The 22,250-nt window shown below is 47.9% G+C and overlaps 3 protein-coding genes across 4 annotated transcripts in view; all 3 read right to left on the bottom strand.

Moving 5' to 3' along the window:
- The window catches only part of LOC142999454 (receptor-type tyrosine-protein phosphatase N2-like), a 110,061-nt gene extending 93,169 nt beyond the window's left edge, over nucleotides 1–16,892 (bottom strand). Inside the window, exons 1-5 of the mRNA XM_076149043.1 lie at nucleotides 16,609–16,892; nucleotides 11,665–11,715; nucleotides 6,644–6,757; nucleotides 2,853–2,967; nucleotides 2,585–2,729 (exon numbers count right to left, since the gene is read on the bottom strand). Coding sequence (XP_076005158.1) covers nucleotides 2,585–2,729; nucleotides 2,853–2,967; nucleotides 6,644–6,757; nucleotides 11,665–11,715; nucleotides 16,609–16,699 — 516 coding nt within the window. The 5' untranslated portion in view covers nucleotides 16,700–16,892. The remainder of the gene's footprint in view (nucleotides 1–2,584; nucleotides 2,730–2,852; nucleotides 2,968–6,643; nucleotides 6,758–11,664; nucleotides 11,716–16,608) is intronic.
- LOC142999496 (tripartite motif-containing protein 16-like) lies at nucleotides 3,691–6,268 on the bottom strand. The gene has a single exon (XM_076149096.1). It carries the CDS (start codon nucleotides 5,880–5,882, stop codon nucleotides 4,221–4,223), a length of 1,662 nt encoding a protein of 553 aa, XP_076005211.1. The 5' UTR covers nucleotides 5,883–6,268; the 3' UTR covers nucleotides 3,691–4,220.
- A 1,419-nt stretch (nucleotides 16,893–18,311) lies between the features above and the next one.
- Nucleotides 18,312–22,250, bottom strand: part of LOC142999553 (extended synaptotagmin-2-like) — a 9,673-nt gene continuing 5,734 nt past the window's right edge. For both annotated transcript variants that reach the window (XM_076149166.1, XM_076149159.1), the window contains 6 exons: nucleotides 21,774–22,180; nucleotides 21,550–21,648; nucleotides 21,319–21,450; nucleotides 21,122–21,227; nucleotides 20,938–20,987; nucleotides 18,312–20,667 (listed from right to left, as the gene is read on the bottom strand). In XM_076149166.1, coding sequence (XP_076005281.1) covers nucleotides 20,622–20,667; nucleotides 20,938–20,987; nucleotides 21,122–21,227; nucleotides 21,319–21,450; nucleotides 21,550–21,648; nucleotides 21,774–22,180 — 840 coding nt within the window. In that variant the 3' untranslated portion in view covers nucleotides 18,312–20,621. The remainder of the gene's footprint in view (nucleotides 20,668–20,937; nucleotides 20,988–21,121; nucleotides 21,228–21,318; nucleotides 21,451–21,549; nucleotides 21,649–21,773; nucleotides 22,181–22,250) is intronic.

The raw sequence follows: 22,250 nt of genomic DNA on the forward strand, positions 1-22,250 counted from the left end.
TGTGTGTGTGTGTGTGTTTTACTTGCAGGCAGGTGTTTGTGTGTGTGTGTGTGTGTGAGTGTGTGCACAGCAGGACGTCATAAACACAGACACCCCACCTGCTCTTCCTCTATTCAGAAGTGACGCGTGGTCCTGGACTAAAACATAAAGGAGCGGCGACGCGGCTGTGGCGGGACGCGACCATTGACATGCAAAGCGGCCGCCGAGGGAGACGAGCACGCGTCTGCCGTCGTAGCTCATCTGAATCGGAGGTGCTGCCCTACGGTGGATCCTACAGCGCGGGGCCGTCTGTGGAATGTGTCAGCACCAGTGTGAGCCCGGGGGAAAGAATGAAGCGGGTCGGGCCTCCTAAAGCCGGAACCTCAGTCCACTCCATGAGGTTTGTACTTTGGGGCGTTAGCGGCGCCTGGAGTCTAAACTGGGGTTCAGACAGTTCAACAATGATTCTCCCAAATATCTATAATTGGGCTTTGCTTTTCACACACTTTTTGATCTTGAAGACTTTCAGTAAATCCTCTGAGTTGTTCTTTGCTGGAGCTTTGTTTCACTTCAGGAGAGAAGATGTAGGAGGTTAACAAACTGTTACCGGCTTCTAATATAGGTAAATGTGTTTGTACCTGTTCCAAACGCCCTCACAGGCAGGCGGGAAAAGGGAGAGGGTGGTGTGTGTGTGTGTGCGCGTGTGTGTCTTTGTTTTGTTAATTTCGACGCTATCAATCATATAAACGAGGGAAGCGGCAAAGAGATTCCAGCTCAGGAGAGGGGGAGGAGGTGTTAACAGGCAGGCGGGGGTCTGCCGTGTGTTCTTTGTAATCTCCACACGATTATAAACCGGGATATTAACTTTCAGTTGGGCGGAGAGCTGACAGATGGTTCGGAGAGAAAACAGAGAGGGTGGAGAGAGAGAGAGAGAGAGAGAAGGCGGCCACCACAACGCTCACACCTCACGATGCGGAACAAGGCGGCCGTCCGACCAACCGGAGTGTCCGGATGAAGCAATTTGAAGTAAATCAAAGAGCCGACCAATCCCAACTGAGCTGGTAGGCCGGAGCGGTAAAGGAGACGTGAGCGGTAAAGGAGACGTGAGCGGTAAAGGAGACGTGAGCCGCAAAGGAGACGTGAGCGGTAGAACAGAGGATTCTGGCGGCGAGTGCGGCCGTATTAACATAAATATCACCGTGACCGTCCGTCGCAACAAAGGTGAATCTCCACTGCCTGCTCCATTGATGACCATACAGCCACATTATCATAACAATAGCCATGTAAACGCCGAAGACTTCACGTCGGTCTTCCTCGAAAAAATAAAAGACAAACCCGGACAGGAAGAACAAAAAGGGCCTCGGGGCCGCCGGCCGTCCCGCTCCGTTAGTCTTTGGTACAATCCCCCAGCAGGAGGACGGCCTTTGCCCATTCAGCTGTGCTCGGCTGCCCTCTGCCCATAGAGACGGACGTGACACACAGCCAATCACGGGCAGAGTTATTAATTAGGCTGCTGAACTCCTGAACTCCCGGCTGGTATTATTTCACTCCTAACCGCCGTGCTGGGAGAGAACATCAGTTACAGAGGAAGAGCCGGAGCAGAGTGACAACCAGGGATGACACTGGACTCCCTGCTGTGGAGGTGTGTGTGTGTGTGTGTGTGTGTGTGTGTGTGTGTGTGTGTGTGTGTGTGTGTGTGTGTGTGTGTGTGTGCGTGTGCGTGCGTGCGTGTGCGTGTGTGTTACATGTGCACGGGACAAGTCTTCTTCTTTTTAACGGAGGCAGGTGTTGGAGTGAGTGAGTGTGTGTGTCTCTCTGTGTGTGTGTGTGGTAAACGCTGGGGGGGAAAGGAGGAGTCGCACCTGCTGCTCCTCCATCCACAACTGAAAACAGGCAACAATGGCTGCAGCTCCACTGCTGCTGACAGTTTGACTTCAAACGGCCGTAAATTAAAGCTGAATGAGGTTTGATCAATCGTTTAACCCTTTGATTGTTTGGTATAAGAAGCTCTAAACACTTTCCACAAGACGACTGAAGCTGAGGCTGAGGCTGAAGCTGAGGCTGAAGCTGAGGCTGAAGCTGAGGTCACATTATATGGACAAACAGGAAGGATGACTTTGCTCTGGCTCTATTCCAGCTGGTTTGGGTTCCGTCCCAACGACAGCGCCGCTTGCAAACTGGTTTCACTTTTGAAGCTCCGAGTCCAAACCAATGGGACTCAACAAGGCGACACTCCGAGGCGCTGAAACTCCCACAGACGCTGGATATAAAGACGGGGCGCTAGTCTGCAGATTGAGGGCAGAGAGGGACGGTGACACAAAGCAGACCTGACCTCTGACGGCCTCACACTCACACTTCAGCTGTCAGACAAAAAGGCCTCGGGTGGAGTCGCCGGTGCTCCCTACATGACGAATCCAAGTCATTCCCGCGTGACAGAGGAATGCTACCTGAGGCTTAAGTTATTCTTAGAATCCTCCCGCCCGCCCGTCCGTCCGTCTCTGGAACATTATTATTTATGTGTAAACAAACTGATTTCTAAACTCAAACACAGCAGATACACGCAGGACGCAGAGCCAAAAGCACGGAGGCGGTCAGAGTCCCTCACCTTTCCGGGGCTGCTCAGGCCGGAGCTGGAGGGGGATTTGGGGAGGAGGCCAAGGCGCTGGAGGTAGGCCTGGAGGTTCCTGCTGAGCTCCACCTCCACCGGCTTCACCCTCTGGTCCTCTGGGTCCATCGCCTCCGCCGCCGGCCTGGAAGAGCCAACGACAGTCACCAGAATCTGAAGGTGCGTTTCTCAAAAACAGATCAGTCATTCTGTCCCGTCGGTGTAACATTAACGCTACGTTCGGGCGTGACACGGTCTCTGGTCTGACCTGCCGTTGGCGCTGTGGGCGGGTCCACTCTGCGGCGGTCTGTAAGGAGTCCTCCTCAGCTTGGACAGCTCTTTGGACAGGACCTGCTGCGTGATGTCGTCCTCCCAGGTCAAACCTACAGGCACACAAGCACAGAAGGTCAGATCTTAATAAAAGAGAGATGCTAAACACTTCATCAAGCATCAAGCATGGTGTTCTCTGTTTTTCCCAGCATGTCATGGAAGGCAACAGGCTGTTTGCTTATTGGGTCATTCTGGTTCATGAAGAAAGTTGGTAAATTCTATAACAGATATTTGTCTCCCTCTAGTGTTCAAATATGAATAGCATTTTTTTCCACCAATCATTCATAATTCCGGAGCAGTCACATTGCTTTTGCTGCTTTAAGTCGAAAAAAAATCCCATTTATAGACGAAATCCTAAAATAATAATGCAGGTTGTGTAAATCAAAGTAGAAATGAGCGTCTCAGTTCCTCTTCCTCCCTCTCAGACCCCCACCAGAGAGGTGTTTGCTCCCTTCTGATTGGTCAGGACGGCGCGATTGTTCTGTTGTGTGTCTGACGTGATTCAACCCAATGTGCTGCATGTTGATGTCAACAGCTTACAGACGTTAAGGGCCCACATCAAGAACAAAAGCTTTCAGGTTAGTTCAGATTCAGAACTAAGAGTGTTTCTACTGACAGAGTCCAACACACACTCACTGCTATTACACAAGAAGAGAAGAGGACACAAGGACACGTTGTCTTTAACAGAGCATCACATCCACATTTTATTATTTCACATCATTTCAATGAGTTCAAGATGGTAAAGTCATCACATTGGGAAGTTTTTCTTAGGAAGGCCCGTTTATCAATCAACATGAGATTCATTGATGGCAAAAGCTACAAATGATTCTGAACCTGAGGCTTTGAGCTTTCAAACCCTCTGTGATAAGTGTTCAGTCACTACAACTGCAGGGAGAGTATTGACTGTCACTGTCACACGGTGGTTCAGTTCTCTCACCATGCTTCTGAATAATCCAAACTACATTCTTTACTGGAATATTGATCCAGATATCAGTGTCTCACACTTGTGTTCTGTGTTTCCATCACATCATCAATCACAGGAAGCAAAATCACATTCAGCTATCAAAAGTCAGGCTTTCTAATGTTGGCAAAGCAAATCATCATACTCATAATCATACATCATCATGTCATGTTCTCATTGCTATAAAATGCATATTCTACTATCACCTAGCAACCACTTCCTGTAGCAAATCAATGACAAAGAAAAAAACATCGACAGAAACCAAAACACTCAGAAACACTAAAGGGGCAACAAATCAGGCATTTAAGACTGAAATCTGCTCCAATGTGCTTTTGCATATTTAGGCTACTTAAGTTTACACAAGGTGGCGTTGTCTCCTTCATTCCAAAGCCAAATTCCAGCATAGAGCGGCTGAGTGAATGTGGTCTGGACTCTGTGGAGGAGAGTCATGGTGTCAGAGACGCTGTAGAAGGACAGAAGACCTGCAGGCTGATCCAGGTACACTCCTACTCTGGAGGAGGGAGAGACTGAGAGAGGAGTGATGATACTGTTATGTGTGAAAGAACACCTGTTGTTGTAATGACATAATGACCAAGACTTTTCATTGAATCCAAATCTACTTTCAAACCTTCCTCTCTTAATATCCTTGTATGTCACTGTTACTACACCTCCGCTCCTCTCCACCTCCCAGTAACAACGTCCAGTCAGACTCTCTGTACTCAGGACCTGAGGATAGTCAGTGAATCTGTGTGGATGAGCAGAATATGACTGAGGTTTCCTCATCCATGTTACTTTTCTGTTCCCCTCAGATAATAACAGATGTGTGTGTGCTGTGTTTGGATCCATTGTGATTTCCTGTGAATATCTTAAGAATCCAGCTCTGGTCTTGGGCTCTGCTGGTGACAGTGAAACATCCAGATCAGTCAGTGTCAGTGAGATCTTGGTCCATCCCTCACTCAGCATGTTCTGTAGTTGATCTCTGACCTTTGACACAGCCGCCGTCACCTCCTCAAAGTGCCTCAGAGGACGGATATTGATGCTGGCTGAGTGTGTAGATTCACTGAGATGTGGCAGTGAGGGGTAATTGTGTAGAAACTGGATGTGATCCTCTGTGTGTGACAGCTGCTGCAGCTCAGCGTCTTTCCTCCTCAGCTCAGTGATCTCCTGCTCCAGCTTCTCCTGAAGCTCTTCAGCTCCACTCACTTCAGTTTTCTGCTGGGATCTGATCTGCTGCTTCACATCAGAGCTTCTTTTCTCCATGAGACGGATCAGCTGGCTGAAGATCTCCTCACTGTCCCTCACTGCTTTATCAGCAGACTGATTGATGTCCTTCACCTCCTGCTGCAGCACCTTCACGTCTTTCTGTCTGTCCTGGATTCTCTGCTGGACTTGTTGTCGACTCTCCCCGAGCTCTCTCTGCCTCTCCTTCCTCTCTGCTGCAGCTGAGACTGTGTGGTGACCTTTATGTTCATCCACAGAGCAGAGATAACAGATACACTGCTGATCAGTGCGGCAGAACATCTTCATCACCTCATGGTGAAGAGAGCAGATGTTCTCCTGAAGCTTGTTGGAGGGCTCCACCAGCTTGTGTTTCTTGAATGGAGCTACATCATAGTGAGGCTGGAGGTGTTGCTCACAGTAAGAGGCCACACACTGCAGACAGGACTTGATGGCTTTCAGTTTTCTCCCAGTGCAGAAATCACAACCAACATCTGCAGGTCCAGCATAGCAGTGATCAGCAGGAGCAGCTTGGAGTTCTGTCTTCTTCAGCTCCTCCACTAAATCTGCTAACATGGTGCTTTTCACCAGGACAGGCCTTGGTGTGAAGGTCTGTCTGCACTGAGGGCAGCTGGGGATTTTCTCCTCCTCCTCTTCATCCCAGTAGTTGTTAATACAGCTCCTGCAGTAGCTGTGTCCACAGGGAATAGTCACCGGCTCCTTCAGCAGATCCAGACAGATCGAACAGCAGAAGGTTTCTTGATCCATCTGAATTCCTTGCTGCGCCATTTCACCTCTCAGTTCAGTGAGCAGCTGAGTTTCACTTTCGCACAAACGAAATCTTCAGCACTTGTTGGTTCCACCCTCTCTTAAAGTGACAAACCTTTGAGGGGAAGAAGGAAGTCAGAGCACAGGGAGGAGCTGCTGTGTTCAGGGAGGAGGAGTTTGACCAACATGCAAAACACAGAGCAGAGCAGAGCAGAGCGGAGCCAGTGGATCCAGAGCAAACTGCTCCTCTCTATTATCTATCACAGGATAATAAATTAAAATAAATAAATAAAATAAACTCTTATATTTCCCCCCTGGATCCAGACCAGCACCAAACTCTAAAGGCTTCTTCTTCTGTGCTCCACCCTTCTACAGAGCTTCATCTCAGTCCATTCAACATTTTGAGTCAAGCTGTCGTCAAACCGACACACACACACAGACACACACGCACACACAGGAGAGAAGGAGTGTGGAGATACTGTGTGTGTTTAGTGAACTACAGGGACGATCTCTGTGATGCATTATGGGAGAGGAACAAGTCAGAGTGGCGTGTGAACCCGCGTGTGTGTGTGTGCAGCTACATGTATGTACAGTATGTGTGTGTGTGTCGTTTATACTGAACACACTATATGATCTGAAATTGTGAACTTGTGGGTTCTGTGTGGAGCTGAAGCAGTGATTGACAGGCAACCGGGTCATGAGAGCAGTGTGTGTGTGTGTGTGTGTGTGTGTGTGTGTGTGTGTGTGTGTGTGTGTGTGGGCGTGTGTGTGTGTGTGTGTACCTCTGTTAGACAGTTTCTCCAGCAGCATCCTGAAGCGTTGCACCACAGATGGGGAAACATCGTAGGTGTAAACTTCCTTCACTGGAACAGAGTGACACCTCCCAAACATACCATCTGTCAATAAAACACACACACACACACATTTAAAGGACCCATATTTGACTCTGTTAGTTTAGTTCTCAAGAACACACAGGCAGAGTTTAGCTTGGGGCCCCAGGGAGCTCAGGTCCGGCTCTGCTGGTTTACTTTCTCTGCTATCAGCTGCTTGTTTACATTTACTCTCCATTCCTGGTGTTTGCTTTGGAGTTTTGCTTTTGGTGTGTGTGTGTGTGTGTGTGTGTGTGTGTGTGTGTGTGTGTGTGTGTACGTCCTCTGGGCTATATTATAGCTGCCACAGTAAGCTCCATTTAACAGGCGGCTCCGGGTGACTCCAGGTGTTGTGATCACAACATGAATAGCCACTTACACTGAAGGTGAGTGAGGAAGAGCGAAGCCTCAGAGAAAATAGAGACAGATTGGTTGCAAATTATGGGTTGCAAAAGATGATGATGATGATGATGATGATGGGGATGAGGTGAGCATGAATCTACAAGAACTGCATGTTAAAGACTTGCTTGTTAATCTGTGCGCTGCTTTTCCTGGATGATGAGAAGCTGAAATGAAGGCTTGTTGACTTTGACTTCACTGAATATGTTGGGTTGAGTCTGCTCCTCTCAAGAAAGGTTAGAAATAAAAAAAATATAACTGCACATCTCGTGTTTGTAAAAGCCCGTCTGGGTGTTCGCACCAAGCTGTGTGAGCAGATGATGCAGAAATGTAACGTTTTGGCAGAAGGACAAGCACTCATTGTCATCGGGCTTTACTGAGCGTATGAATTCAGATTTTCTGGCTCTGCTAACTGGCAGATATTGGTTTTCTTGGTTGTAACAGAGACGTTTATAATAAGCCTGTTGGAAGTTATACTGGCTTTAAACTGAAACACACCCAGATTAGCAAACCACCTTTTCTCCTTCCTCTAGTTTGGATCTGGTGCAGCACATCTGCACCTCAGAGAAGGAACATCTTGAATCATCCTTCATAATTACATACTGGCAGCAGATCCAGGCCTCGTCCATCCGTCCCTGTTTGTGCTTCAGAGCCAGATCTGCTCCTGGTGATTTATGTGTCGGGATGGAGCGGGATGAGGATTTACGGGGGGCAATCCTGAGCGGCCCGGGGTGTCTGATGGAGGGGATGAGCCGGCAGCAGTGCTGACCAGATGTTTCTGTGGACAGCAGAGGTCCGACTAGAGCCGTCTTTGTTCGTCTCCCAGAATTTATTGGGTCTTTCTGCGTCCTTATCTGCTCCTACGATGTCTCAATCGTCCCAACATGTAGTACGTCTGGACCAAGCTGGACCAAAGCTCTCCATTGCTATAATTGGCTGCCAAACTTGAGTGTGTGTGGCTGATTCCTCATGAATGATCAGTCATCACTGTAACCAAACACAATAGGCCAGTGTCTGACCAAAGGTCTACTCAATACCCTGGTAAGTAATAATTGGAGGACAACTCAGCCTTGGCGGAGGTATCGTGCCCTCTGAGTGAATGGATTTCTCCAGAGGGCACGTTTTTTAAAGTGGATTGATGAGGCGAATGAACACGACTTTCTCAACACATAATGATGCGTATAATTCATCAGACAAAGCCTGGGGGATATTGGTCATGCCAACACTCCACCTTTCCTGGTGACAACGTAGAGGGCAGAAGAGGGCAGTAGATGGCACTTAACAGCCGTAGAGGGCATTTAAGGCCACTAGAGGGCACGAGAGGGCAGTAAAGGGAAGTAGAGAGCAGTAGGAGGCACTTGAGAGCACTAGAGGGCACTAGTGGACCTCCTGCAGTTCCAAACATTTTTGGTAGAAATCAAAATGGCGGAAAATCTGTGGCCTATCAGGAAGGATGCGAACAGGAACTTTACTTAGCTACGGTTTGGGTGTAAACTGTAAAAGTGGTTGTTACAGCGCCACTATCAGGCCGAGCAGGACCAAAGCTTCACAGGTTTTACCTTGAATCAAGACCAACCTGGCAACCCAGTTTTAACTTTTTAAACTTTCGTGCTACAGACTAACGACAGGAAAACGCCTCAGACAGATTTATTTAGACTTCTTCTGTTGAGGCCAGAATGTCCTTGCCATGGGGGTGTGTGTGTGTGTCTGCGTGTGTGTGTGTGGGGGGGGGGTCGTGACACATGTCAGCCTCTATGCAATGCGTGTTCTGATGGAGATGACAAGCAACAGGGTGCAGATGGGTAATGGGCCAATTTAGCCCTGCTCCTCTGCCGCCTGTTGCCATGGCGATTCCATCCAATGCTTTCTCCTCCCTTGCAGCTAATCAGGGGGTAGGCGAGTGGGGTGGCGATGTGTGTGTGTGTGTGTGTGGGTGCATCTGCCTTTTGCTGTCCTCTCTTTCTCTGTCTCGCTGCCTGTGTGTGTGTGTGTGTGTGTGTGTGTGTGTGTGTGTGTGTGTGTGTGTGTGTGTGTGTTCAGCCTGTGCACCCCCCCCAATCTTGGTTTGTAAAGAGCACCTGGGATGTGTTCAGGGTGTTCAAACACACCCACACACACCCCGGCTGGCTGTGTTGTTTGTTCAGACACAGTTTATACCTCAACAATGATCAACGATTGCTTTTCATAATGAGGTTTCTGCTTCTGTTCTATCATTCAGACGACCTCCCTGGTGTCACTTCAGTCTTAATCTGGGGCCTTTGTTCTCTGTTTCCATGCTGAGTGAGGCTCCACTGAATGAGCCCAGCCCAGGGAGCCAATCAACACCTGAGGGGTTAACCCGGCTTGTGTTCTCTCCACAGCTGATCTCACCTTCCTCCAACACAAAGACGTTATTCATTTGGGTCTCCAGATGCTGTCTGGACGAGATGAGCAAAGAAACCACTCTTCTCCGGCTCCATGTAAACTGTAAATCTGACCCTTTGACCCATCTAAGTGTTCCTTACAGTGGAATCCTCGTGAACAAAAGAGTCGATGGCGAAGGTCTCGACCCAAACCCCCATTAACCTGATCCCAACTTGGTCCAAGTTAGCGGCGGATGATTACAGGAAAGACCAAAGAGCAGAACAGTTTCTACCTGGAAAAACAGCGTAATGATCCTTTAAGTGATCATGAGTGACAGGCGGCGATCCCTCCCTGCAGAACATCCTCACTCCTCCATGTACTGTCTGATCTCTGAGACAACATCAAACATTTCTGGGAAAACTATTTGCTATCACTCAACAAAGGTAAAGAGATAAGAATCAACTTAATAATGGATTTTATAAATGACTTTGGAACATGAACATGTGGAATCAAACCTCAGCAGGAGGTTCTACGTTCCACCAGCAGAACCCGGTCAGCCTCCACACTTAGTCCTGACTGGCTTTGTGCTTCAGAGACTCTGGTGTTGTTCTGGGCCCGTGGGTTTGTGTCCTCCATCTCTGCATGGACCTTGGACCTTTCAAACTGTTTTGTCAGCGTTCTCATGAGTTCTCGGCGTGTATCGACGTATCACGCGGAGGAGTGCCCTTGAGCTAGACAAAAACAAACCTTCCTCAACTTTCTGCGCCGCCAGGTTACGTCCACGATGGAGCCAGAGCTGCCAATCGGCCACACAATGGCGCGGCTCGGTGTGTGCGCCGCAGCTTTGACAGCAGCTATTCAAGCAGGTCGGGCGAGAACAAAGAGCTGGAGGTGCAGCCGCCGCTAACGTTTCCACCCCGGCGGCCAAATGTCAGCTCGCCCTCTCCTCACCTGACGCCACCCGCAGGAGCGTTTCCACTCCCAGAGACAGACTAAATGATAGTTAGCTGGACTTGATGACCGAGATGTTCCAGGCAGCTAGCAGGCCGCGGCTAACACCTAGCTCCATCCGCTCCTTCAACCAAATCAGCCTGGGTGCAGAAATATCTATCAATATCAATCAGAGTCCCACACACACTAAATGCTAACCTCACATATGCTGGTGTAGCATGGTGACCTCATCACAGAGTTTGAAACTTCGTTAATCAAAGTGAAATGAGGTCACCTGAGGCAGACACAACACAGACAGGGCTAAAAATACACCTCAGCGTTCACTTGATGATGTTCTCACAGCGCTCAACATATGTTCAGGGTTTGTTTGTCCCCCCTCCCGCCCCCCCCCCCCCCCTTCCCTGTCAGAATCAGAATCAAAATTAGGAGGCAGACAGGAAACGGCCGAGCTAATGGATTTAAAGCCAACACACCCGGCCTGAGACCAACAACCCCCCCCTCCTATCGGCGTGCTTAAACACATTACAGGACAGATTAGACTTCATGATGTGGAACCTGGTTATCATTCCACCTGAGCCAGCAGAGCGGCAGATTAAAGCGTTTCCACGACGGCGGGACGCTGCAAATATTTGGTTTCGGCAGCTCTCGGGTTTCCATCTTATTTTGATTCTAGGTTGATTCTCAGCGTGGCCTCACTGCAGCATGAGAGTGAGAGGAAGAGAGCAGAGAGAGAGGAAGAGAGAGAGAGGGAGAGAGAGAGAGAGAGAGAGAGAGAGAGAGAGAGAGAGAGAGAGAGAGAGAGAGGGGGAGAGTGAGAGAGCAGAGAGAGAGAGAGAGAGAGAGAGAGAGGGAGAGAGGCAGGGAGAGTGAGAGCGCAGAGAGAGAGAGAGAGAGGAAGTGAGTGAGTGAGTGAGTGAGTGAGTGAGTGAGACACCCCTACATGCCGGGGGGTTCAGGATGGTAGCGCAGTCGCCTAGGGGTCACAAGGTTCCTGGTTGGATTGCGAGCTCCTCCTAGAGAGCGTGTTGAAGTGTTGTTAAGCAAGGCACTGGACCCCGAGCTAATAGAGTGAGCTAATAGTGTGAGTGTGAGGTCATTGTAACGTTCTTTGGATGAAAGCTCTAAATACCTACAGACCAAACTTAGCTTGCTCCTATTTTAGTACATGATGGTTCATTTTGATGAATCCCCAGTTGTCATTGTAACTCAAATAATGGTTCATATTAATTTTCACATCTTACCATTGACGCAGATCTCGTACGATGAACACAATTCACCCTCAAACAGGCAACCTGTCAACAGAGACACAAGAAAAACATCCAGGCAATTTAGCGAGATTGACTTTGTACACACACACACACACACACACACACACACACACACACACACACACACACACACACACACACACACACACACACACACACACACACACACACACACACACACACACACACACACACACACACACACACACACACACACACACACACACACACACACACACACACAGGCGAGGGATGAGGCGTTCACGTGTCGCGGTGACACTTCATTGACTCGCAGCTCATTGGTTTACTGAGAAACGTCGTGTTATAGAAAAGAGGGCAGACACACACACACGCACACACACATACACACACACACATACACACAAAGATTTATAAGACAACACTAAACACACACACACACACACACAGCCATATTAGGTCATCTCTCCAGGGACTGCAGGAGTCAGGGTGCACCGACACAGTAAATGGGAATGGTGGGATGCTGTAACCATGGCAACACTCGCTGGTAAATTAGCCTCCTCCACCCCCCCCCCCTGCTGTCACCCTCCACATCTACACTGTGTCACTCTCTGTGTTCATGTTGAGGCACATCTGAATTGTAAACGCTGTCAGTTCTCCCATGATCCTTTGCATTGCTCAGGATTACGTTCTGGTTACTGTGAAACTCCGAGCACATGGCATTTCAGCACAAATCTATGTCACAAACACACATTTCAGCAGCGTTGGGTCATTCAAAGACAAGAACTTAACGTCGTGCGTTTCATTCTGACTTTGTTTTGATGGCAGATGAGTCGGCGTCGGCGTCTTCGTCTCTCTAAGCAGCAGATTCATTTAATGAGATTTCATAACCAGTTTTAATTTCATGCCTGCAATCATTTTGTGAGCGTGGGCGTCCCGAAATTTAGCCGTCTTAATTTGTAATGGAAGGAGTTCAGGGATGTGACAGTGAGCGCAAAGTGACGACTAGTGAGGGAGAGGAGTCAGGCAGGAAGGAGTCAAAGGAGCTGGGCAGCGTTTGGTTTGTTGCCTTCCGCTGAGGGAGACGCTGCGTACAGGCCGGCAGAGAGTCCAACAGGCTGCAGTGTTAGAAAGAAAAGGTGACAGACGACGAGCAAAGAGCAGCCATCACAGCTAATGCCCCCCACAGGGCCGTTACCAGAAAGACACTACGTTTCCCATGAGGCCATCTGTCTGTTTGGATCAGGTTCCCGCTGCTTCCTGAGGGAGCCAGACGGTGATTAAACAGGAAGTGGTCACCTTGAAAGACTTAATGGTCCATATAAACGGTTACATGTTTATATGGTCACTGTTTCATTTCATCACGGAGAGACAGAGACATATATTTGGAGGCGGACTCGGCCTTGGCGGAGGTATGGGCTCTCTGATGGAGCCTCTGCCTCTCTCCGTGTCTTTGTGGCATTAATCTAACTCCAGGCATTTCTGATTGCCTTCAACCTTCTCTGCTTTCCGCCACACAATGTTATCTCTCAGTGGGCGTGTCCGTCTGCGTTGCCGCTCAGCTGATAACGAGCTGCCGCCCGGAGACGGAGAACCAGGCACCAACTCTGAAACGTCCCTCCGTCTCCGTGGGTTATATTTGGTTCGTCTACACGCTGACTCACTTCCGCTTTTTCCGATGACTGATCAAAGGGGCTTTGATGATTGATTGGCTCTGTGTGTGTGTGTGTGTGTGTGTGTGTGTGTTACTTGGAAATGTGGACACTGCAGGACCCAATGAGTCGGCTTGGGATGAGAACAGCCGTCGTCTCTCAGCCGGCAGCACAGCCAATCACAGCGTGGCTCATTTGCATACTGACTACGCCCAACCTGAAACGAGCTCGTTCTCGCTCACGACAGGTCGAGGGGCTAGAGACACGCCGCAAACAGCCGCAAACCTTTGATTCCCTCACTCCCTCTGTCTTCTGCAAGTAACAAACAACCACCACCTCCTCTCTCTCACCCTGCCACCCCCTCCCTCCCTCCTGCCCTGATTGTCCTGAGTCGCGCTATTGATCCGTGCATCTGGTCGAGGGAGCCGGCGGTGGCAGCTTCTGGTTTCTCATTACACAGTGTGAGTACTACACAAATGATGTTTGAAAGAGAAACCGAGGATGTTTGTCTTAACGGCGAAACCGGCCACAACAGCAAATCAGCAGAATCTTCTTGGTGAATGAGTCGCTTTGCTTGTTGTGTGACAGTTTGTCTTTACGGTCTGGCTGTGGGAATGAACCTCCTGATGCTGGGAATGTTGCCCTAACAACTTATCTGGCAGAATTCCACAATCTCTGTGAGAACGAGGCTTTCCAGTATTTTCTGTAAAGTTTCTTCAAAGACGCATGGGTGCAACTCCAACACACACACACACACATACACACTTCCACCATGCAACCGACCAAGCAACCAATCAGCACAAATCAAATATTAATGAGCGCTACCATAGCGACGGTCACACCAGGAGAGCTGATGTGACCTTCACCAGGCTCAGGTTAATGATTAGGAAAGCTAAAGGCCGGCTGTGATTCACTTCTCCCTCGACTCGGAGCTTTGTCGTCCCAGGAGGGAGAAGTGAAAACAAAACAGGACATACACACGTGACCGGGTGGACAAACACACCCGTCAGTAGCTCACCACTCATGGTTACAATCAATTATCGTTAGGAAATGTCTGTTTTAGTCACGTGTAACTTCCTTAGCTTGTCATTTCATCCGCAAATTGGAAGTCTGGCAGCAAAACATCATTACAACAAATTGGAATAGGATCAGGCTGCCAGTTAACTTCATTTCAACATAGTAGTTTGGAATAATAAACATTCCAAAATCTTATCCAGACATCCTAACATATTTACATCTTCGGCATTTTAACATTTTTGTGAAGCTCAAATTTGCAAAATCACAAGGATTCTGCTCCCACTTGCACCGCTGTGCACACTGAGTAGTAACAGTAACCCACCAGAACAGTGACAATATACACAATGACATTTAAAAGATCATAAGCAGAGCCAACGACCTCTTAAGGTGGACTTTTACTGCCCTGTGTAAACATCTAAGGTGAAATACGGCCTGGGATTTGCTGCTGAAACACAACAACAACAACAACAACAACAACAACAAAACCATGTGAGTGGTGATGCCGCTCGGTCCGAGCAGCGTTCCCACACGCCGCCCAGCTCCCATTTCATCACCCAGAGTAAAGGCTATAGGTGAGTAAAGGAAACTATTACAGGTGAAGGACGATGATACAAAGTAGTTCTACGCCACTGCTGCAACCATGCTGAGAAATACTCTGCACATAAACCCACCGACAGGCCGCACAAATGCTCCTCATCACACAAATCCTCCTGGACTGAAATGACCTCGTCCTTCTTCTATCGCATCACAATGTTTAAGGTGGATATTTGTTGCAGGAGCGCCTCTTCTTAAGACTAAATGAGACAAACGTCACGTAAAGACAAACAACAAGCTGCTCCACTGAACATCACTTACTTCTTCTTACATGGAGGGTATTTAAGATCATTTATGTATATTTAAGGCCTTTCATTTACTTAATGTTTAGGTTTAGGACTGCAATGATCACTCAAACATCTTACTAATTCTCTGTCAATCCACAAATCGATTATCTGACTGAGCACAACTGCACGAGAAACAACAGCACCATGATGTCAGCGTAAATAAATCCAACATACATACATACAGCATACCACTGTGCCACTGTACCACTCCTACCACGTGTTAGGTTGTGTAGGAGGATTGTGGGAGTAATAAAGTCAATATGAGCAAACAGATGCAGGGCTCATCTGAGGGACAAACGAGAATAAACACTCAGTGTGCATGTCGCCATACTCCCTGTATGCTGCTGATTATGTAATCTGATGGAGGAGGAGAGAGTCTAGATACCCCCCACACCCCCCTCCACACACATACACACACACACCTCCGCTCTCAGACCAGCCTCTTCCTTTCCTCATCTCCCTGTAACACATCACATCTTTCATCCTGCAGGCTCCACAACCTCAAATCAGTGGAGCAATATTGGATATCAGCTACATTTAGGCTCTCTGTACCGCCACACACACAAACATACACACACACACCTGCAACCATTCATATTCCCAATCAATAGCTGTTTGAGTCAGAAGTCCACAGTTAGAAACCGGAGACGAAACATGTGCTCATTTTGTATTGCTTTGCATCCCACATTGATATTGCTCTTATATCTATTGTTGTTGTTGTTGTTGTTGTTGTTATACACAACAGGTTATCATCACAATAATGCTCATTTGTACAGCATTTGATCTATTTTTGCTTATTGAACTCGTTTACATTTGTTTTTCGATTGATTGCGTTGTTGTCCTTTTTTCATGTTCACAATTACTGCTTGGTAATTTCTAGATTCTATAAGATTATATTTGAATATCTGATATATTTGGTCATTGAATGATTTATTTTTTCTTCCATCATGTTATTGTGATGTTAGTCTTAAATATAACACAAAATAATGGCTATTTATTGTCTTCCCTGTTGTTTTAATGTTTAAATATGTTTCTGCTTATTTGACTCATATTTAAGTTGACACTTGAGGCCTTTTAGCCGCAGTGAGGACTCATTTCCCGGCTGTTTGTGGCACCTTTGTGTTAGCAATGGTGTCTCTCACATTTCCATCACATATTCCTGAGTATTCCTGTGATTTCTCGGGGAGAGCGTGTAGTTTTGTGTGCAGCATGAACGCAAACGGACGCCAGGATCAGTGTGTTTGTTTTCCCTCCGTCAGGTGAAGCTGCGGTGCTAAAACATTCACCCGAATCAGGCTCAGTGTCCCGGCTGTAAAATGGCTCACAGTAGGGATCAGCGTCCCGTCAGTTAACAAATATTATACCATTTTCTCCATTCAGCTACTCACCGAATTTCCTGTCGGCAGAAGCGGGGGGGCAGCAGAGGGAAGCGAGCAGCAGGAGGAGGAGGCGACGGGGGTAGAAACCAAAACGCTCCATGTCTCTTCTGGGTTTGTTTCCCCCCTTTAAACGGCCATTTTCTTCCAGCGGGTCCTACGTCGTCTTCCGTCCGTTCGAAGATGCTCCTCCGCGGCTGGAGGGGCAGAGGAGAGCCGCTGGCACACACGCTCGCGCACGGGCAGACGGAGGGAGGATGGATGAGGAGGAGAGCGGGAGGATGCAGGGCGTTTCTGCTCCGGCTTCAAGGCAGCGTCAAAGCGAGGGGATACTTCCGCTTAGCACTTCCAAAGTAAGACTCCGGAAACGCCTAAACCATTTTTATGTAAGGAGATATCACGTAACAAGCGGATACGTATCTAATTAGCTTGAGCGAGGTATCTTGGGCATCACTCTTGTACACTGTTGATGGTATTTTTCTCTCTGCGTAAACGGTGTGGTTCTCTGCGTAAATGTTGTGGTTTGTGACAAAATCAGAGAAATATCCGGTTTTGGGTTTTCTGACGGTAACTTGACAAACCCACGGCTAGGTACACTGATTCGTAGTGACGCTGCCTTCGGGTGCCGCCGGGATTCTTTAGAATTCTGACATGAAGGACCACGACCAAGTGGATAGATTCAGATCCCTCTGACCCTGACAATAGATTATTTTAGATTGATGATTGGCAGATCCCTCAGCTGGAAACAATCATGTTGATCTTTGTTTGTGTACTTTAATTTGTGGTTTCCATTATTTCAAATTAAAAGAGGCCAGCTTGCACTCTGCCCAACCAGTGTGTGTGTGTGTGTGTGTGTGTGTGTGTGTGTGTGTGTGTGTGTGTGTGTGTGTGTGTGTGTGTGTGTGTATGCGCGCGTTACCTCTTGACACCAATAACCAGATGCAATCATAGTGTGTCAGAGTCTGATTCATCCTCAATTCAGGCGCAGGACGGAGCAATCAGCGCACAGTGACCTCATCAGGCTGCGGGCAAAGAGTCGCCTGTCCAATATTTACACTCATTATCTATCTATAAGAAATTTAACACATATGACCCTCTACAGCTTGATTTCTGCCCCGATGTTATTAACGTGTATTTTCTGGTTGAGTTTGGGCTGCTGGTAGTTTGGAATGTGACCAGCAGGTGGCAGTATTGAGTTTTCTGAGTGACATGAATACAACCAAATAGTACAGATTAGCTGACGTGGATCGATCATGCATGTCATCTGCACTGTCCCAAGATTGACAGTGTAAAATAGTTTCAAGCAGATAAACCCAGTTACATTTGACCAAAGAATAACTGCTGCTTTTGTAGTATAGCGTGTAAAGCTCACCAAATATCTCTAACCTCTAAAACCTGTGTTAGTAAAAGAGATGTCATGTACAGTGGATCCGACCGACACACAGTAAACCATCCTGTGTAACCCTGGAATGAAACCGAATACAGAAACTCTATTTGGATGTGAATTAATAATGCTGAATGGGAAATACTAGGATTGGGAATTGGGAAGGTGCAATTAAAAAGAAACTCCAGAAACGCAGACGTGAGCAGATCTGGAAGGAAATTATGTTGAAAAATGCTCAATTGCACAAAAACCCACTTGGCCCTCGCTTATCCTTGGCTCAAAACTTCTCAATCAACCCCCCCTGCATGAACAGAACAAACAGAAGGCAAAGTGCTGTACAGCTTGGTGGTGCTCATTCAGCCAAAGCTCTTTAATCGTTTTCAAAGACATTTCAAGGAGCCGTTCTAAACGTGTTACAGGTTTATGTTTCTTGGTTCTCGCTGTAAATCTCTCCGGGTCGTCTGAACTTTAAGGCACAGGATAAATGAAGAAGACGGAGAAGACAAACTCCACCGCATCTATACCAATGGCTTTCACATACACACTGGGTTTTTTTTTAAAGCTTGTGTAGAAAATAAAACACATGACAGAAGAGCAGGAATAAAAACAGACATCAAACGCAGACTGGCACATTGTGTAATACGATACAAAATACTATGATGAGGACGACTACTCTGGCTGCTAACTGACTGATGTCTGTGCAGGAGTTTTGCGTGCGTGTGTGTGTGTATGTGTGTGTTCTCTGTCAAGCAGAAGAGAATAGTCCCTCCTCTAGTCCATGCTGTGTATAATTTGAGGCCCAGTATACAAAATGTCTGTACTGCAGACAAAAGAAACACGTGTCGTTTTCAATACAAATCTGCTGTCTGCATGTGTGTGTGTGTCGACATCCAAACCAGTTTGAATTCAGGTGTGTGTGTGTGTGTGTGTGATTTAAGACTGTTGTTCATTCATAAACAAAAACACTGAAGAAAAAAATCTCTATTATTGTGGATTTTAACTTTAAACTTCTGTGTGACAAAGAGAAAACTGCTGTGAGTCTCTGCAAAGTGACCGTTTACAGTGAATATGAAGTGATTATGTTGAACGCACGCAGTTTGTTTGACCGGGGAAACATCCGGGGCGTTGGCTGGATCACTTTAGCTGTGTGTGTTTGTGTGTGTGGATTGCGGCAGTAATCACATGAAACAATCTGAAGGCCACTTAAAGGGTTAACCACCAGCCTCACACATCAGCAACACTACAAAGCCTCTGTGACCTTTGCATTGGACCGGACTCACCAAACTTCTACGCCAACAGGAAGTAAACCCTTGTGATCACAGCGCCCTCTGCTGGACACGGCCAACACACTGCAGCTGATGTGTAAGAATGAATGCAATCGCCTTTAAACCAAATGAGACGATGGAAACCTGTTGGGTTATTATTAATATAGTGTATCTGACGTATGCAGCATTATAAATAGACGTTTCTTAGTTAGTTTGTGATATTATTTGCTGAAACTGATATTTTTCTGATAAGTCTTTGTAACCAAGACAACAAAGGAGCCCAGACAGGTTTATAAAACACGACGAGGAGAGATGTGCAAATACATTTCAAATAAAACAGAAGGGCCTTATTTCTGTGTAATACCAGGTGCATCAACACACAGAGAGCCTACAAACGCAGGGTTGTTTTGTGTGTGTGTGTGTGTGTGTGTGTATAGACACCATAGTACAGAGCAACAAGGCCTCATAACAAAACATCAGGAGGGTGGAAAATGTAAAATACTCGTCGTCTTTCTGCCGCAGCTCCACTCTGCCTCCCAAACCTTTACCATGAGTTCCATTTCTTAAAAATATAACAAAACTTAACTAAACAAAATTACAAACAATCATTTTTGGCCACGTCAACGACCACACACTCGCTCTCGCTCCTAGAATACACCGTCTCTGTGTTGTCAGCATCATTGTACATATTTACAAAGTTGTTAAGTTTGGAAGAGCAAACAAATAAATCCTGTTTTCCTCTACGGCCACAAATAGATTCTTCTATAAATATGGAATAGAAACCTTTACTTCCATAGCAGTACATCATACTCTGTGTGTGTGTGTGTGTGTGTGTGTGTTTGTGTATTCTACGTGTTCTGTTACCTCTTAAAGGGGAGGACTGCGACTGATGAGATTAAATCAACGTCAAAGCTTTGTTTACTGCAGACTGAAGTGGAAGTGTGTATGCAGCGTGGAAGTGTGTGTGTAGGGTGGTAGTGTGTACGTAGCGTGGAAGTGTGTACATAGCGTGGAAGTGTGTATGTAGCGTGGAAGTGTGTACGTAGGGTGGAAGTGTGTCCGTAGCGTGGAAGTGTGTATGTAGCATGGAAGTTTGTATGTAGCTAGGAAGTGTGTATGTAGCTAGGAAGTGTGTATGTAGCGTGGAAGAGTGTATGTAGCGTGGAAGAGTGTATCTAGCTAGGGAAGTGTGTATGTAGCTAGGAAGTGTGTATGTAGCGTGGAAGTGTGTATGTAGCTAGGAAGTGTGTATGTAGCTAGGAAGTGTGTACATAGCGTGGAGGTGTGTATGTAGCGTGGAAGTGTAGCGATAGAACTTGCTTTACAATTTATGCTAGTGACCGTGACGACAGGGGGAGGAAGATGACGGACGGCGGCTAAAACTGATGAGGCTTGGTCAGGCCATCTTCGCTCAGCTCGAACCTGCGGGAGGAAGAGGAGGAGTCAACTTCATACACTGTTTTGATATCAAGATAGTAAGATTTTAGGATTTCCTGTTTCCAGGATCAGGTACAGGGTCAGGGTCAGGGTCAGGTACAGGATCAGGATCAGGGTCAGGGTCAGGGTCAGGGTCAGGGTCAGGTACAGGATCAGGATCAGGTACAGGGTCAGGGTCAGGGTCAGGTACAGGATCAGGTACAGGGTCAGGGTCAGGGTCAGGGTCAGGTACAGGATCAGAGGCGGTCCACTCACCACTGCGTCCAGCCTTTGGCGATCTCTTCGTGCGTCAGGTCCACCAGCACCTGATGGAGAAAGGCCCAATGACTCAGCACTCACAAAGACATGCCGGCCATGGAACTACAGGATTTTTCACGATTCGGTTTCTCATGTGGCGGGAAAAAAACGCGGCAGTGAGGCGGACGGGTGAACGCCGTACCTTTCCCAGAAGGCCTTTGTGTTTGGAGAGAAGACCCCCGCCGTTCTTCACCGCGATGTCCAGAGTTCGTCTGTGGAGCTCCATGATGGAAACGTTGAACTCAAACCTGAGCAGATAGAAAAACACAACGGAGACAAAAGCTCAGTATGCAGGCTACTGTGACAGGAAGCAGGAAGTAGAACCCCGGTGGGACTCACGTCTGGTCGTAAACAGGGTTGAGGGTTCTCTTGTACGTGCTGGTTTTCCTCCTGCCAGACCGCCGCTTGTCAGGGAGCAGATAGAGACGGACGTACGGATCTGACCCCTGCTCCGTGAACGCGATCAGATTTCTGGCCAGGTAAACAAAACAAACGTTCTTCTTCAATGTTTCCAGAGATAGAGTTGATGGATTCCCTTCACGAGTAAACCTGCTCCATACTGGACTTTACCTGCAGCCGTGAACGACTACGATGAGCTTGTTCCTCTGTGAGCTGTGCCTGACCGTCAGCTGGATCTCACCCAGAGGGAAGTAACTGGGACCCGAACCGCTGCAGAGGGAGGCGGCACGTGAAATGGTTAAACATACTGAGCTTCAGCCAATAACTGGTCCTTTCATCAGTAGATATTGATACACAGACAGTCACAGCGACGAATAAGAGCTTCCTCTTCTTACTTTTGGAGCTGCCTGAGTCTCAGCTGCAGCTCCTGAGCGGCGTAGGGGTTGGAGATGTCAGACGCGATGCTGGGCGTGGGCTCCTTGGATCCCGCGGCCCCGGACAGGTACTGCTGGGAGCCAGAGATGGCCAGGTTGGAGGCGCTCCTCCCGGCGTCCATCAAGCCCCGACTTCCTGCTCCTCCGGCCGTGCCTGATGGGTCCTCCAGGTCCTTGTGCCTGTGCAGGAGGTCCTGGGCGGACACTGAGGCAGGATGCAGGGTATCGGGGGTGGGGGGCATAGGCTGAGGGTCAGAAGGACGCAGATTCGTATTGGCGTTGGAGTTGGCGCTGCTGGTCCTGCGCACCTGAACTGAGGACGGCCCAGAGTCTGGGGACAAGGACGGCGTCTTATCCACACACAATACCTGAACAAAAACAACACACAGAGACACAGCAGGCAAGCCACCGTTAGCTACCATCACCATCACCATCCCC

This window comes from Genypterus blacodes, unplaced genomic scaffold (assembly GCF_046128005.1).
Source record: "Genypterus blacodes isolate CSIRO-AG114 ecotype Tasmania unplaced genomic scaffold, CSIRO-AGI_Gbla_v1 ptg000005l_1, whole genome shotgun sequence".
Classification (NCBI taxonomy): Eukaryota; Metazoa; Chordata; class Actinopteri; order Ophidiiformes; family Ophidiidae; genus Genypterus; species Genypterus blacodes.

Bases quoted from the DNA above. Each gene is read 5' to 3' on its own strand.
- LOC142999496 (XM_076149096.1), bottom strand. From the start codon at position 5,882: ATGGCGCAGCAAGGAATTCAGATGGATCAAGAAACCTTCTGCTGTTCG.